The sequence below is a fragment of the Argentina anserina genome, chromosome 2, assembly GCF_933775445.1.
Source record: "Argentina anserina chromosome 2, drPotAnse1.1, whole genome shotgun sequence".
NCBI classification, from domain to species: domain Eukaryota; kingdom Viridiplantae; phylum Streptophyta; class Magnoliopsida; order Rosales; family Rosaceae; genus Argentina; species Argentina anserina.
Genome location: NC_065873.1, coordinates 1,973,771 through 1,992,558, shown reverse-complemented (window position 1 = coordinate 1,992,558; position 18,788 = coordinate 1,973,771). Strand labels below are relative to the sequence as shown.

Sequence of the window (18,788 nt, the reverse complement as noted above, 5' to 3'; positions counted from 1 at the left end):
GATGTCACGGGTTGTGGTCATGGTAATGCCTTTCTTCCTCAATCCAGCTTCTACATGGTTACCTACTATGTGTGTAGAGGCTTGTACACAGCAGGAAACAACTTCTACACACTAAAACGCAGAGCTTGAAGTGCAATCTCTGCCCTTCTACTTTCCATTAGACCATTTACCATGCTTGATCAATTCTCTGAAACACCATCTTTCTCTCTTTCTTCTCCACCAACACAACACCCCATAAATCAACAAAACAAAACCAAGTAAAAGAAAAGGAAAAACCAACTCATTCACACCACACGGACACAACCAGACTCCTTCCTTCACTCACACCAAGCAAATCCAAAACTCCCCCCCCCCCCCCCAACCCAAACCCTCTCAGTCTCTCTAAAAAGACAATGCCATACACACTGTTCCAAATCCTCACTCCCTCCTCGCCATGACCAAAACCCACCCATGTCTTCTTCCTCTTTCACCTTCGCCACCCTCCGCCGCCTCATCGACTCCGAGTCCCACCACCTCCCCTCCCCTGACTACATCTCCCTCTGCCGTGACTGCACCGTCGACGTCACCGCCCGTCAGGACTCCATCAACTGGATCCTCAAAGTCCACGCCCACTACCGCTTTGCCCCTCTCACGGCTTTCCTCTCCGTCAACTATCTCGACCGTTTCCTCTCCACCCGCTCCCTCCCGGTAACTCTATCTTTGTCTCTGTCATTCATTCTCCGACAAAAGCTCTTCCTTTTTTGGTTTGTTTGTTATATGAAACTGTATGTTGTTTTCTTATTGCAGAGAGAGCATGGGCGGTGGCCGTTTCAGCTGCTCTCGGTGGCGTGCTTGTCTTTAGCGGCCAAGATGGAAGAGCCCCATGTCCCTTACATCGTCGACCTCCAAATCTTCGAGCCCAGATTCGTCTTCGAACCCAAAATAATCCAAAGAATGGAGCTTTGGGTCTTGTCCACTCTCAACTGGAGACTCCGCTCAGTCACACCCTTCGATTTCTTACCTCATTTCATCTCTAAGCTCTCAGCTTCTTCGCCTCTCAACCTTCTCGAGGCTTCTTCCGATCTAGTTCTCAAAACCATACGACGTAAAAATACTCGCACGTAGTCTTTTTCAGACAAAGGTTTGGTTTTTCTTGTGTTTCTGATAATCTGGTTGTGTTTCTCAGTGATTGATTTCTTGGGTTTTACACCGTCGACGGTGGCGGCGGCGGCTGTACTCTGCGGCGCCGGTGAAAGCGTCGGGTCTGCGGTGCCGGAAGACGAAGCAGGGGTGGTGTTTGACGAAAGAGTAAACAAAGTAATTATCCATGGGTCTGCGAGCTAATTTTGAACTCTGTGGGGGTTAATTTTGGCAATGTAATTAATATTGTTACCTACTGTGAGAAAATCGAAGAGTCGATTGAGAAATCGACGCATAGAAAGCTGTGAAAAGAATAATAAGAACGAAATTATTTACTCGCGGTAAATCACAATTTTTTTCTTTCATTGGAACAGGAAAATGTGAGAAGCTGTCACCAACTCATGGAGGAGTACCTGATAGACTCGTGTCCCTCATTAGCCGGTAGCCCTGCCACGGCTCCTCCGTCCTCCCCCGCCAGCCCGGCCGGTGTGCTCGACACTGCCGCCTGCGTGAGTTGCAATACTCACTCGTCTACCATCCAAGCCGGGCCGCCCCTAAAACGTCTCCGAACCTCATTGCCGGACAATATACAACCTTCCTAGTTAAAAATAAATTAAAACGACTCCCATTTTTCGGAGTTTTCTTCTATAAATTTTGTTTTCGGATTATGAAGTAAAAGCTCAAAAAAGGAATTATGGCTGTCAATTTTATTATTTACTGTGTTATTACTCCAATCTGAGCCGTTTGACTTTTCGCTTCGGTAAAAATCTCATTTGTGCATGGAGACCAGTTTGGGACTTTGGGGCGTAACATTAACGCTACTTGCGTATTATATTACAGTAATTTTTTTCCATACTTGGGAAATACAGAAGTATGTTTTGATCGGAGGGTAGACTCGTAATTGTAGTAAATGACAAGGATTCTGTGGGGGCTGATGACGTGTGTTGGAGGGGTGAGTGCCACGTAAAGGTGGGGAGGGATTTCGGAGGGAAAGGATCTGAGTGGAGGTTGGGGTGTGGGAAACAGAGAGGTCAGATGAATCAGAGCCGTCCAGGTGGAAAGATGGAATATAAAATTGTTATATGCGAGTGTTTTGGTTTTTATTTGACGAGCGGTGGCCCACAGGGTGTCACATCAACGGCCATGGGACTAGTGATGACCTAGGAAGTAAGAAGGCGGGAACTTTCCGGTACTGTAGAGGAACAGCCCTAAAGACTGTAGAGACACTGGTTGGTTCTTGGCTCGTTGCTTGGTCACCGGCGATCCGGAATAGTCGGATTTTTGAAAGTATGATTCGAATGTCATAGAGGTGGTTACTAGTGCTATTGTGCTTGTGTGAATTTGTTTCTTTAGTGGAGATATCCTTGAGACAAGGATCGGATTTGATTTGACGAGGGGAGGCCAACAAGGGGTCACGTAGACGACCATCTGGCTATTGAGGACCTTGGAAGGGAAAACATTGCCGGAAAAACAGTGCCGGAAAGGTAGATCGAGGAGCTTCCCTAATGCATGTTCACTCAGGTACCATCTGGTCAATAGGATGTAGAGTTGTTAACGTGAAGTTCATTCTTAAGTGGAGTTAAGGAGGCTCTTCGCTCATGCTTTGTAGTTCTTTTTGCTCCTTGAATCTTTTTTCATTTGGAGTTTTGCTCATGATCTTTTGGTGTTCGTTTGAGGCTTTTTTGTGTGTGTTAAGTTTCGATTCCTTATTTGAAGATCTAATGTTCTTCGATGATAAGTTTAAATTTTCAAAGGGAAAATAAAAGAAGCTTGATCCAACTACATATCTCAATAAGAACTGATGACAAGAAATAAAATATCAATCAAGAAGACGTACACAAAATCAAATTTTAAATTAAAAATAACCATTATAGAATTCCTTGATCTAATTTCATCTTTGTCGTAATTCTACATTTCTACTTGATGTAGATGAAAGTAAGTTTAAGAATATTGACATGTTTTAATCATCTTTGTTGTATGTCACTTTCCAAACATGCCGGGGACAAGAAAAATGTGTCTTGGATTTTATATAATCATATTTCATACGAGTAAGAAAACGAAACCCTCCTCATCAGAGGACCCATTTTCCAGGCTGTATGGGGAAAGTTAGAGATCCATGGGGACCCAAATTTTTTTTTTCTTTAACTCAACTAGATTAATCTTCTAACAAAACACGAAGGTTGGGACTTAAGCCCCCCCCCCCCCCCCCCCCCCCCAAGCCTTTGGCTGCCGGAGCCACGCAAACTCAAATATATGAACTAATCTAATAAAAAAAAGTATATGAACCATGCAGTGTTGTTGTACATTTCTATGGTTGATTACTCCGTGTACATGAGAATGGGTTAGCCGGGACAAGTTCTGAGGACCCTAACTTGCTTAGATCACAGGGTGCAGTTATGGACTAGTAAGAGGCCGATGGATGAGACAAAGCAGCATTAACAACCTTCACATTCTTCAGAAGCTCCATCCACCCACCCACCCTTACCGACCATGCATGGCCTTCGTCTTCTCATCTCTTCGAGACTTTATGATCGTGTATGAATGAGTGAGCATAGGAGAGACCCCAAGTACTGTTTTGCTTACATATGTTTCTGAATAATTGGCATGGACTCGATTTCTATCTTTCGATATCCTTAGATAGGATCAAGTCGAGCAACCACATGCATATATGACTGCTCCTCATCAATGTGGTATTTGGGTTTTAGCAGGTTCGTTTTTGGTGGTTATTACCAACTTACCATGCAGCTATTATCATCTATAGTTCTAGACCTACGTTACTTATTAAAATGGAAGATCTTATATATTGCCTTATAGCTTCACTATAAATTAATGTTCTAGCTTTGAGCTTTCCAGTTATATATATCCCACGTAGTTTTCGTGCAATTACGTTACGCATGTGCAATGTGCATTCTTCAGTTTATTAGATGCTCTCTGACTAGTTAGATGAACCATCTTTCGTGTTAGCATAACGCACATGTTTCTTCAATTAATGTTCGGTGATACGAAAAATTAACACTAGCTAGTAATTCGTTAAGCTACATCTTTGATGAATAAGTTGCTCGATCGATCGGTAAATATTCAATCCAACGTAAACACATTATTAATTTGTGAAATTTTCTCTACGACTCGATTGTAAGAGCATCTTCAACAATTTTGGTATTTTGGAGAAAAAGAGAAATTTTTGAGAATATTAAGTTTTTTCCACTCCAACAAATTATGCATACTATTATCCAAAATAGAAAAAATGATGAGAGAAAATGAGAAATTCTCTAAATTTGCAGCAATCAGCAAAATTTTGCATAAGCAATAACATTAAATGCTACACTTTCTGTAATAACTCAAGCTTTGATATCAATCAATCAAAACAATAAAAAATTTGAATCATTTATTTCAAATTAGCAAATTAAATATATAAAATAATTTATAGTTATATAAGTAGGATTATATGATATTTTATTCACTTGTAATAAATGTTAAAATATACAAAATGCAAAAACGGTTAGAGTTTGAGTATAATTTTTTTAGAAATTTTGACATTTACTTCTCTATTTTAGAAAAAAAAAATTGCAAAACTGTTGGAGATGATCTAAGACCTCCCGTCCATATATTCTTTCTCGATAGTACGTTAAATCTCCAATCCAATGTATATACATAATCATGTATATCTGTTGAACCAAATTCGAAATAATCCAAGAGCTCACAATCCACTCCAAATTAAGATGAAGGTGCAGAGTTCTAGGTAGCACTTAATTTTCAACTGTTTTTTGTACTCGACGTAATTAAGGACTGATAATGATATTGGATTTGTCTAGTTATGCTTTTCAGTAGCAAATTTTTTAAAAAAATCCTAATCTGTTGCCACAAAATCGGTAGCTTTTGTTGAAGGTCATTTGAAAATTCTTCCAAATATATTGTAATTAACATTCGATATTGACCGGCATGACAGCTGCTGAAATTGCCAAAAATGGGCATTAATTACTGCTAATACGTTCTAATTTCTGAAGCTATATAAATGGCGCGCTTATTTAATAATATAGTATTTAGTCAAAGGCGAGTGCCTGATCATATGATACCTATAGACACGTTTACTTAATGAAATGGAATGAAAAAAAATAGGGAATGATTATGGATATAGAGAATTTCAGTATTTACTTACACATGGTACAATCCGAAATTTAAAATCCAAGGGGACGGTGTGATTGGGATTGAAACATATGAATCGATATTTCTTCCGATAATACCTATATTAATATGATATATTTTCTAAAAAGGTGAGAAATATGTTTACTTTTTCAGCTTAAAAAGAATACAGTTACATGAAAGAAATTGATGTTCATATGTAACTCGTATTATATATAAATACACAATTCGTTTCAGGTGTGGACGTCCATACCGTACGGATTCAACGATTCCGGAGACCGGCAGCGCGCGACGCGCGATGACGGCGCGGAAGGTACCGGCCACGCTCCCCCCTCCCGGAGCTCATGTTTATGTCGGTCGGAGATGCAATGCCGACCCACTTTCTTGGCAGATTCCGCGTGGCACATACATGAGTTCCGAGAGAGAGGGAGTGAGGCCGGCACCTTCCGCGCCATCGTTGCGTGCTGCCGGAATCACGGAATCCGCACCTAGAAATGTTCTCATGTATATATATATATAGGCATTCTTGGCTACGGAGGTCCGCACCAATGATTTCGGTGCAGATTTCTATTTTTGCACAACTTTTTGATCGAATTTCCTCATCTCCACCGTCTAGTATCTAGATAATAGTGTAGATCGTCTATGAAAAATTTCAACCAATTTGATGATCGGTAAGGCCTTCAGAATCAAAAAAATAATGGATAGACTGAATTTTGTCAAACATAAACCGTTCATATTTTTAATAGAAAAACACAATTTTAAGAGCCTTAAGGATTACCAAATTGGCTGAAATTTTGCAGAGATGATCTACGCAATATTATCTAGATATGAAACAGTGGAGATGAGAAAATTCGATCGAAAAGTGGTGCAAAAATAAAAATATGCACCAAAACCATTGGTCTGGTCGCCGGAATCACAGAATCCGCATGGTGCAGGTGCGGACGTCCGCACCGTGCAGATTCCGTGATTCTGGAGACCGGCGGCACGCGACGACGGGGCGGAAAAATAGTGTCGGCTACCCTCCCTCCCGACGTTCCTGTCTGTGTCGGCCGAGACTGCATCGCCCGTCCATGGAGGTCAAAATCTGCCTAGAAAGTGGGCAGACGATGCAGCTCCGACCGGCACAAACATGAGCGCCGAGAGGGGGAAGTGCGGTTGATACCTTCCGTGTCATCGTCGCCTGCCGCTAGTCGCCAAAATCACCGAATCTGCACGGTGTGGACTTCCGCTCCTGAAAAGTTTCCCCTCAATATATAAAATAGTTTGCAATGAGGGTGACTAAAAGGTATAACTGCATTTTTAGGGTTATTTTAGTAATCAAACTGGAATTAATTTAATTCCTAATTCTAATTCCTAACGGTAAGTAAACAATTGATGGAATTCAAAATCTCTATACTAACTCCATTATGTGACTCATTCATCTAAGCACATATTCTTGATAAAATCTATTATGAGTAAGTAAACGTGCTTAGTAAATGTGTTTTCACAAGTAACTCATAGCATTCACAAAGCATTGCTCAGTTGCACTCATGTCATGTTGTCAACGTGAGAATGAATTACAATATCGAGAATAGAGGTGGTAAGTGGGCCAAAAATTCTTAGACTGGCACGGCCTAAGCCCGTTATTTTAATGGGTCGTACTGTGCCTAAATATTTTAGCTCATGGGTCAGGCCCGACCCAAGTCTATTTTGAGCCCCGCACGGTCCGAGTACGATAAATTCATAGACCGGCCTGTTTTTAAACACATTATTTATATAAATATTTAAACAATTATAAAAATTAGAATTGAATATTAGACATTTTAAATCAAAATCTTTTTATCATTTTAACTACATTTTTTCACATATATCATCAAAGTAATGATTAAAAAGTCATTGTTTTAACATATGTAACATTTTAAAAAAAGATTATTAAATGTGTCGTAGTATTTTATTTATTTTAATATTATAAATAGTTATATAAAACAAATATTCTAATTACACGATTTTTTATATGTTAATTGTGTTTTATAATACTAAAGGGCCGTGTTGGCCCGCTTTTTAACCCGGCACGGGCCCGAGCCCAGCACGACATGGCTTGGGCCAATCTGGGTTTAGTATTTAAGCAAATTGACTAACCCAAGTGCGGCAGGGTTATGGCCCGCTTAAAATGGGTCAGACCGGTCTGTTTGTTACCTTTAATCGAGAACATTATGATATACTAAAACTATCACATTATGAAGCGACTATATGAAGGAAACTTATTGGAATCGATCGACACTAGCCGATGTGATTGGTATATATATTTAGTGACCCTGTAAAAATTTCATCCAATTCGGACTTCGTTTAACCGTCGGAATTTTCGGTAAATCGAAAACACCAGTAATATGCCCTAAGGGAGGACCTATTACAAATATGCGAATGCCGAAAGCCGTTTGCATATAAGGAAATCACATAATTTTTGTTACCTGTCGTGCGCGGTCGAACTGAAGAAATCTATTTGGCAAAACCCCGGTCAATGAGGTTTAAATATGTCAAAACGTTTCTTTTTTAGTTGACCGTTGGTAGGAACGGTCAAACCATGTCCAAAACGGACGAAATTTTTACGGGTTCCCTAAATATATATACCGATCACATCTACTAGTGTCGATCGACCATTTTTTGAATTGGAGTTGTCGATCGCCGAAGTGTCCACTAATGTATTATAACCTTTATATTAGGTTTATACTAAAACTAACACATCATGAAGTGACTATATGAAGAAAACTTATCAGAATCTATCGACACTAGCCGATGTGATTGGTATATATACTTAGTGACCCTGTAAAAATTTCATCTAATTCGGACTTCGTTTAACCGTTGGAATTTTCGGTAAATCGAAAACACCACTAATATGCCATAAGGGAGGACCTATTACAAATATGTGAATGTCGAAAGCCGTTTGCATATATGAAAATCACCTAATTTTTGTTACCTATCGTGCGCGGTCGAACTGAAGAAATCTATTTGGCAAAACCCCGGTCAATGGGGTTTAAATATATCAAAACGCCTCTTTTTTAGTTGACCGTTGGTACGAACGGTCAAATTATGTCTAAAACGGACCAAATTTTTACGGGTTTCCTAAATATATATACCAATCACATCTATTCGTGTCGATCGACCATATTTTGAATTAGAGTTGTCGATCGCCGAAGTGTCCACTAATGTATTATAACATTTATACTAGATTTATAATAAAACTATCACATTATGAAGCAGCTATATGAAGGAAACTTCTCGGAATTGATCGACACCATCCAATGTGATCAATATATATATTTAATGATCATTTTAAAATTTCATCCAATTTAGACCTTGTTTAACCGTCGGAATTTCCGGTAAACCAAAAAAACACTAATATGCCATAAGGGGGGACCAATTACCAAGATGCGAATGCGGAAATTTGTTTACATATTTGAAATCACCTAATTTTTGTCACCGATCGTGCGTGGTCGCAACGAGAAAACCATTTGGCAAAGCCCCGGTCAATGAAGTTTTATTATGTGAAAACGCCTTTTTTTTTGTTGACCGAAAATTCTGACGGTTAAACGTGGTCCGAATTGGATGAAATTTTTACACGGTCTCTAAATATATATATCAATCACATCTATTAGTGTCGATCGACAATATTAAGAAACTAGAATTTATTTGTGACTTTTGTTTTAAAATATTTTTTAATAATTATTTTATTGTTTCGAACCCTTAAATTAGAGTATTATATTATTTTTATAATACAAGTCCGTATGGCCCGGCCCGTAAAAGCCCGCAAGGCCCGACCCGACCCAGCTCTCAAGGCCCGCCTTAGGTGGCGGGCTTGGATCTTCGTATTTTTGAAAATACCCGGTCCGCCACTTATTTAAATTCATTAAGGCCCGGTTCGAGCCCGGCCCGTTGACAAGCCCTACTGTTTACTTTCAACATAAAATTATAACATAACCAATTATAATTACGATTGATGTTGTTTACTTACCATCAAAATAATAATTAAAATTAATTTAATTACTCAAATATCCCTATAGATCTATGAAGTCGCTTATTTCTTCTATCAATTAATAGTGCTACTGTGATACATCAATTTTTACCATCAGAACGACATACAAATGTCACTACACCAATTTTCTTTTCCTTTAACACCCAATAAGACAAATCTAATTCCAATTAAATTTCACTTAATCATATATTATGTAAATAAAAGAAAAAAATTAGAGAATATTATTAGAAAAAGAGATGAACATACCTTAAGTACTCACGTAGAATATATGTGGTTGTTTATTTGTGGGTTTTAATTGTATATATATATTCTCAATTTGAATTGAAAAATTTGGATATATTCTCAAATAAATTAGGGTAGTTTAGGTAACAAAAATTGATACCCGAACTGATGGAGAATTTTGATACCCACCTCTCCCCTTAGGTATCAAGTCAGGGGTTTTGGGAGGATTTGATTCCTGATGAGGATGTGAGACTCATATTCATTAATCTAATTCTCTTATGTATTAGTAAACAACAGAATTCTTTTATCTCGTAATCAATTCTTCTATTTTCAATTCTATTCTACGTTAATAAACGTGCCATGAGTTTAGGATAATTGAAAGATTGAGACTAGGATAAATAAGCTAGTCATTGTCTCTTTAGTATCATTTTATGAGGGAATTCCCTCAAAAATACTGAAAGACTAGCTATCTTATTAAAGTTTATCATATTATAAGACTTCCTCATCACGGATCAAAGACTACGATATATTTACATCACTCGAGATGAATTGGAACCGGACTCAAATTTGACATTTGTCACCAGTGTCTTCATTTTTAATGGAGTGCATGAGATCAGTCACACTATATAAAATATGTCCATCCTGGATAATGATTTTATAAAAATATGCTTCTATTGTGCTGTAAAAAAATCAATTTTTAAATTAAAACAGGTTTGTTTGGTAAATATTACTTTTATAAGTGTTATCGATAAATAAATTGTTTGATAAATTCTAAACAAAACTGTTGTAAATATGGTCAACGATAAAAAAAGACATGATTTCTTTTTAACATATTGAGAATGTATAATTAAATGTGTTATTTGAGAATTTACGAAAAATATTAATATTTATTGAGTTTTGAGTAAAAGTAGCTTTTAAAAGCAACATTCATGTTGCTTCTAAAAACTTTTTTGAGTGACCTATAAATTCTATAAAAAAAACTGATTTTTCTAAAGTTACCAAACACTATAAAATTTAAAAGTCGATCTAAAAACTGATTTAAAAAATAAATAAAGCTGTACCAAACTAAGTCTTAGTATGCAAAATAATCTAAATGTATATTTATATTTATTTCGTTTGTTGTTCATTATTTACGAGAGTTTGTTTTAATAGCTTTATAACTCAAATTTAACAAAACACAAGTTCTATTCTGTCTCCTACTACCCCAGGCCCGCACGCCACCACGCCCGCACCTAACTCTCTCTTTCCTCTTAAATAACTTTAGTATAGAATTATTCGACAACTAATTAAGCAAATAAGTTGTTGGAGAAAATTGATTTCAAGAGATCAACTTTTAAATATTTTGATTAGAAGATACTATCTTCATGTTGTTTAAGTGTGTCCCGACCCAGTCAGTCAGTCACTCGGTACTAATTGGAACAACATTATTGTCTTTCGCAACTTCAACAAGAAAGTGAACTAGCCTTGCTATGAAGAACCTCCCAGTTATGCCACAATATTCGGTCCACATATAATAAACTCGTGAGATTTAATCTCCAATCCCTAATCCCCAAAGCATCGAGAACGAATCTCCTACAATCACTAGGAGAGCAAGTGAACTCACATGAAGGCTTGGTCTATTCTGAGACATATAATGCCATTATAGCCAGCAAGGTTCACTTTTCCATTAAGTACGTTACTGAAGATCATATATAGTTCTTGCTTCTGCAACACGTATGTTACTGCCCTATAGTATAAACCCTAAGAGAAAAACCAGCGTGACAATTTGTTGCAAGTATAGGGCGTCAAAATTTGTTCTCAAATTCAAAGTAAGAAATGAAGGTGCTGGATTTAGGTTTCGGTTCTCAATTGGTTCGTCCACAGTTGCAGTGGGGCCATTTCAGAACAACCTCTTTTCAGCTTCAATTCGATTACTTGTAGTAGTCACATTGTCAGTTCTCTTCAGAAGTTTTAATACTTCTCTGCTTTCTCTCTATATGAGGAGCTTGTATTACCGAGAATGGCAATCATATGCTTTTCTTTCAAGTCCCTCATTCATTTCCTGCTGTATCTACTCTTTGCTCTTAAACCACTCACCAGTTTCTTCTATCTGCATTTTGCTGAGTTGCTCTGCCTCAAATTTCATTTCTTTAGAGTATTCATCTCCTGCAGAGCACTCTCTGGAGTTGATCAATGGAAAGGTATGCAATGGTTCATCAATAGTTTCAAGTTTAGTTTTTTTATTTTCAGATCTTAGTTAGCTTCACAATAATGAATGACTAGTTTATGGGTCATCTTTTGTTTTGGTAGTTATAGACTCAGATGTCCATTACAGATCTGAATAGCGTCACTAAAGATCTCTTTTGTTAGAAAATCTGGGGAAATTTTTGAGTTAGGTTTCAATTAACAAGTAGATTTGGGAAGATTAAAGTTTTAGTCATATTTGGCCATAGAGAGAAGAGTACTACTTTCCTTTCTAAATTTATGTTATGAATGGAATGGAGATCAACTTCTTTCAGAACACTTTTTAAAAATACTTATAATTAGTCTTAATCTTAGGGTTTTGTAAATTGTTGAACGATATTAAGATTTGGTGCGTACTTATTGGTTTTGGGTTTGTAGAAGGAAGGATCAGGGAGTGAATCATTATTTACGCAAAAAGAGGATTGGAAATAACGAAAAGGAAGACATTGGTAACCCTTCAAAGACGAAAAGGAAAAAGTCATCTGCATCAATTAGTACTGGTCTGAATGGTACTCAGCCAACTCGTGTCCTACGGTCCCAAAAACAAGTGCAGGAGACTTCGACACACAGTCGTCCTTGTACAATATTATCATGGCTGATTGACAATAATGTGATTGCGGCAAGTGAGACCGTAGATTATATTGCAGAGGGCAGTGCTGCAACAACACAAGGGAAAGTAAGCCGAGAGGGGATAGTGTGCGACTGTTGCAAGAAGGTGTTTAGTCTTAGTGACTTTGAAAGTCGTGCAGGCGGCATTGGGACTAATGGTGGCTTCAGTAACAGCACACCTGCTGCCAATATTTTCTTGGCTGACGGAAAGTCTCTCTTAGATTGCCAAAGACAACTCTTGACTTCACAAGGAAAGAAGAGCCGCAGATCACAATTACATTATAGGATGAAGGGTAAATGGTCTCCACGAGGAAGTGATTGCATATGTACTGTGTGTCATGATGGTGGCCATTTGATTTTATGCGATCTGTGTCCCTCGGCATTCCACAAGAGTTGCATTGGGTTGAAGGTATAATTTCTGTTTTTTGCTTCTATGTTCACAGCTTTGGAAAGTCTGCTGTTTTCTGTTTTTGTATGTCATATGGGCTCAAGTTTCTTATTTCCTGGGAACTTATCTTATTTTAAGCACCACAAATTTGAGATTCTTGACTCGTCTGCCTCAAATTGTTTTGCCTCTACAGGATGTTCCATTTGGAGATTGGTTCTGTCCAGTATTGTTGTGGACTATGTGGCAAAAGCATACCCAAGAAAGGCAGAGAATCTACTATGCATTATCGTACCTGTGCTCAATGCGAGCGTAAATGTAGGTTGTTTTTCTTGTATTTTATTCAAGTAAAGGAAAAAAAACTCAATCTTTCTATATGGGTTAGCATATGCATGCTTCAAATTTCAGAATATTATGTAAAGTGTAAACTGACACATAATTTGGCTTTCAATTTGGTGTAGATCACACTGGGTGCCAGGGGAAAATAAGTGAAAATCTGTTGAAAAGTGATGCAGAAGGGAATTGGTTCTGCAGGGAGAGCTGTAAAAAGGTACCTCCATCACTATTGGTATTCAAGTATTTAACTTCTTTTGGAATTTATTTTCTTGTGCCTCCGCTTGATTGGGAAAAATATCCTGAAGCATAATAGGAAAAAGCTAGCTAGACCTTCTTTGATAGTTTCTTAGAGAGCAGGCTACATAATGAAATAGTTAGACCAAATCAGATCATGACATAATAATTATTACTGACAAGTCACATTAGCTTATGCAGCGTGTACGATGCTTATCTGTGGAACACATTTCAATACTCCCGTACATAGATATGACATGAAGCCATAGCTGCCTATATACCAATGTAATTTATTCCTTAACTGATCGACATGGTGTGACTCGATGCAGTGTTACCATGAGAGATGGTAACTTTATGTTGACACTAGAAATAGGTATAGTTATCAGCCATTAGTGCAACTTAGTATCATTGAGAAGGATATCAATATAGATCCATTGTAGCACTATTCATATTTTAATTCATTCAGTTTATATTTGATTAACTTTTAAGGAGTTCAGTGCTGTGTTTTTTCTTTGAATTATGGAAAGTACTTTTGCCAACATAAGAATAACAAGCTTATTGTCTGTTCATTTTTCTCTTTGTATTGATTATGTTGATAAGACTGCTTCACACTTCCAGATATGGTTAGGCCTCCGCGGGTGTTCAGGTAAACAAGTACCTGTAGGTTCTGAAAGCCTAACTTGGTCACTATGGAAGTCTGATGGTAAAGATAATAATGAGCCTGGTAATGAAGCCATCACAGAGACTTACTGCAAGCTCAATCTTGCACATAGCCTGGCATCACTATTTATACTATTACTGTAACTATTCTCGTGTTGAAATAGAATTTCCTTGGATAACAATTTATGTTTTGATAATATCCTTAAATTTACTTCCAAGACCAATTTTTGGACTGCCAGGTTAGATTTTAGTCACGACAACTTTCAAGGTTTTTATACAATGCTTTTGGAGCGAAATGATGAACTAATAACTGTAGCTACTGTAAGGTGAGCTTAAAGCTTCTATAATTTTGAGCTATTGCACGATAAGTTTTTTGGTTCTTGAAATTGTTCTTTTTCTTCTTGCTCAAAGGATCTATGGAGCTCAGGTGGCAGAAATACCACTGATTGGTACCAGATATCAATATCGTCAATGTGGCATGTGTCGCTCATTAATCCATCAGCTTGAGAAGGTAGTATGTTAACTCGTTAAGTGTTTCCACAATTTGTTAAATAACATTGGATCTGTTCTTGCAGAATTTTGTTGATGGTATTGGTCTCCTTTTCTTTTCAATTTCAGATGCTAATGGATTTAGGAGTGGAGAGATTGGTCTTGCACACTGTCCCCAGTTTACTGGACTATTGGTCAAAATTTGGATTTTTAAAGATGATGGAACCTCAGAGGCTGCAGCTTCTGGATTATAGATTCATGGAATTTGAAGAAACCATTATGTGTCGGAAAAGTTTATTGGAAATCCCTCTGGCTGAACCCTGCCCATCAAAGGGTATCTTTTACGTTCTTGGACTTTTCTCATAGTGATGAAATGTAGTTCATCTCGTTAACGTGGGGCACGTGTTTATATATGCCATTTGCAGGAACTCCATCCGTTATCTCTGAAAGTGTGGATAATACTGAATCTAATGGCTCAAGTGGTGATTCTACAAGTGGTCAAGTGGTCAATTACTCGGACACTTTCCTCACTGGTCAATTCAGATGGTACTTTCAAACACTTTCCATGTATACATTGTGATGTGTTACGGTTCTGAACTTGACTTTGATTTGTTCTTCAGGCGGATTCTGTTGTATCCAAAGGGGAAGGAAACTGTAGACAACTGTTCAGTGTCTTTTGATGTTAAAGGTAGCTATGAATTGCCACTTCTTTCTCTAGCTATGCGCAAGTCAGCGTAACCATGGTTAATCAGCTTCAGCGCGACAAGTCAGTTACAAAAGGTACTTCTTTTGCGACTCCTATTTCTTTCACATTCATGTTTGTGCTCTTTTCCTGTTGACTTTGTCATTAATTCCATAATTCTAAGTGGACGTAGTGATTGTAGTCCCTGTTTCTCTTCGATTGGCTTAAACTTTAGTTTAGTTCTCAAACAAATGATGTTCTTTCTTATTGAATTCTATTACCTTACAAGATAATGGATTTTGGACAGTAACTGGAGTGTTTCAATCTTAAGCCTGGCAGGCTCTACTTATTTAACCACATACTGAACTCTTACATTTTTTTCCCCAATGATATGCTGCTTACAATCCACATATTTGATGTCTAATCTATGACAAATCAACTTCATATGAGACCACTAAAATCCAGAAGCGGCTTCCGCCTTCCCTTGTTAATAGTTTATTGTTATCTTGTAAGGAGCTGCTATTTTCTTGATTAGTCTTCTCTGATCTTTGCAAATTTTGTTTTCGTAGATACTACACATGATTTCAATAAAGGGGAGACTGAATTTGGCTTCACATCCTTAATTTCCCAAACTGAGTTGCATGACCCTAGTAAAGGGTATCTTGTGAATGATACATGTATCATTGAAGCCAATATTACTGTCTGCAAGGCTAGAATTCAGAAATCACATGCCCAGGAATCCGGTATGGAGCCTCTGGAAATTCCAGATCCTTCTTCAGCAGCATGGGAAGCAACTTGCTTCAATAATGTGACTGCCTTCCAGGATGCAACAGATCCCGTACAAGCTTGCATCGAGCTGTCTGATGCCGATTCTGAGTCTACTTTGAGAATGGAGCCTACGGACGTCCTTTTTCTTCAGGTGCACGGAAGGCCTTTAACTTTCAAAATGTGTTTGCCTCCCAGGACACAGCAAGTTCTGAACAAGTTATCGTGCTATCTGATTCTAGTACTGACCATTCTCTGGACAAAAAAAATGGATGTCGTGTCCTCCACATCACCTTCTGATCTCATGAACATCCTGGGCTTGGCGAATATAAACAAAGAGAGTGGCAATAAGAATGGATGTTGTGTTAGCATGTCATCATTGAGCAATTCTGTGGAGTTTGTCAACAAGAATGGTGAAAAGGGAGACAGTGAAACTTTGAAGGTGAAAAAGCAAAACCCATCAGCATCTTCCTCTGAATATAGAACTCCTGTGCTGAGGTCAAGAAGTTGGGTGGAGGCAGCGGTTACATCTACTTCTAAATGCTATCATGAGTATCATCCTTGTACAGTCTTATCTTGGCTGATTGACAATAATGTGGTTTCGCCAAATGAGAAAGTGCGTTATTGTAGCGCAAGGAGGAGTGATCACGTGGTAGAAGGAAAAGTTTGCAGGGAGGGGATTAAGTGCAACTGTTGCCATAAGGTTTTTACACTTAGTGGCTTTGAGAATCATGCTGGTTGCAGTAACTACAAGCCTGCTGCGAATATATATGGAAGATGGAAAGTCTCTCCTAGATTGTCAGATGCAAGTTAAGACTAATAGAGGAAAGAGGGTTTGCAGACCAGAACCACATGATGTAATGGAAGGGTACGTGACTCAAATAGAAAATGATAACTTTTGTACCATCTGTCAGGATGGTGGTGATCTGATGCTATGCGATCGATGTCCATCAGTATTTCACAAGAATTGCATTGGATTGGAGGTAGTCTTTTTTCTTTTGACTCTCTTCATATAGCTAGTGCAAACTCTATTGTTCATCTTTTAATCATAGTATCATGAACTTTTCATACCTTTAGGGTTTAGACCACATATATATTAATGGTTTTTCTTCTGCAGGATGTTCCAGATGGTGAATGGTTCTGTCCATCTTGCAGTTGTGGAATTTGTGGTAACAGCATAGTCCCTACAGTCCATAATCATACCTGCGGTCAATGTGAACATAAATGTATGTTAAAGTATCACTTCCATTCATGCCAAAATGAAACTTCATTCTAGCATATGCATGCATCTGAACTATTGTGTGAGAACTTTGAAGAATTTGATTTCTTTTATTTTGTTGATTTTTTGTTTATAAAATTTTACTTAGATCACACCGGTTGCCTGAGTGTAGAGGTTGGTCCAAAAGAAAATTGGTTCTGCAGCAACAACTGTGAAAAGGTATCTCAAACATGTCATCAATAGTATGTAGTTTTCTTTTTAAATTTTCGTACTTGAATCTTTATTAATTCTTGAATTTTGTTTAATGGTTCGTGGGAAGAGACTTGATCAGACTGCCTATGTGTGCACCTTTAATATGGATCCTGTACATAAACTATATGATCTCATACCTGTATGTATCGTAATGGTTCTTTATATAGAGTCCTAAATTATGTGACTGATATGGTTCTGTTTAATGTTTCTTATCGACAAAGAGGTGGTAACTTTAATGTGACAATCAAGCTATCAGATAATTAAAAGCCTAAAACTTAGTTTCTCAAGCTGGAGGAAAATCAGTGGTGGTATACATGCACGCGTGTATAAGTTCCAATGTTTCTTCATTCAGTTATGATTTGAGTTATTTGAAAAACCCTCAGTGTCCTGTTGTTGTGAGATGTTGAACTGTGATTTATTAGGTTCTTATTTTTTTGCTTCATAATATGAACAAGCTTCATGTAGTCCATTTTATCTTCCTGTTGAAGATATATTTATGTCTGTATCACACTTTCAAATATTTTTAGCCTCCACGAGCGTTTAGGGAAAAAAATTTCAGTGGGTGTTGGCAATCTAACTTGGTCATTATGGAAGCCCGAGAAATCTGAAAGCAATTTTCCTAATGAACCTGATGATGATGCTGCAACCGAGAGCTATACCAAGCTCAGTCTTCCTGCTTCATTTGCTGCTATCAATTTTTACAATACTCCTACCAGTTGAGTTTGGCACATTTGGCATATGTTGATTCCACCTATATATTAACTTAGTATTCAGTTGAAACTTTATACAACCATGTTCTTATACTTTGCAGGTCCACTTTTGGTGGCACAAACACTCGGGGGTTCTACACTGCTTTTAGAAGAAAATGATGCTGTAATAACTGCAGCTGCTGTAAGGTGAGTTTTATGCAGATTCTTATTGAAAATTGTTGGCACTGTTTCATGTGTTTGTTAATTGCTTCTTCTTGTTAACAGGATCTACGGAGGGAAGGTGGCAGAAGTACCTCTTATTGGTACTAGATTGCAGCATCGTCAAAAGGGAATGTGTCATGTGATGATGGATATCCTTGAAAAGGTAATTTACTGGGTGATCCTGCACTTTGTTTGTCATTTATGGTTCGGTTTCAGGTAACTTATTTTGTTGATGCTTTTGGAGTTAGGTGTGGAGAGATTGGTTTTGCCCATTCACACTAGATCAGTAGGAAAATGGAATAGATCATTTGGATTTTCAGTTATTAAAGGTCTTGAGAGGCTACAGTTTATGGATTATAGAGTGATTTCTTTTGAGGATTCCATTATGTGTCAGAAATGTTTAACAAGGACATCTCTAGCTGAAGCACGCCCATCAAAAGGTATTTCTTATTTTCTTGGACTTATTTCATGGAAAGGTACTCCATCAATCCATCATGTTACCATGGCGCATATGCTATTTTAGTCGGATTTCA

General features: G+C 37.8%; 1 protein-coding gene and 1 pseudogene across 1 annotated transcript; both read left to right on the top strand.

Annotated features, from left to right (window-relative positions):
• The first annotated feature begins 360 nt into the window (after positions 1-360).
• Positions 361-1,733, top strand: LOC126784488 (cyclin-D1-1-like). Its single transcript, XM_050509952.1, has 4 exons — positions 361-687; positions 787-1,084; positions 1,166-1,296; positions 1,494-1,733. The coding sequence occupies exons 1-4, from the start codon at positions 451-453 to the stop codon at positions 1,719-1,721; spliced, it is 894 nt and encodes a 297-aa protein (XP_050365909.1). The 5' UTR covers positions 361-450; the 3' UTR covers positions 1,722-1,733.
• Positions 1,734-11,662: 9,929 nt separating this feature from the next.
• LOC126782408 (increased DNA methylation 1-like) lies at positions 11,663-15,903 on the top strand (annotated as a pseudogene).
• The last annotated feature ends 2,885 nt before the right edge of the window (positions 15,904-18,788 follow it).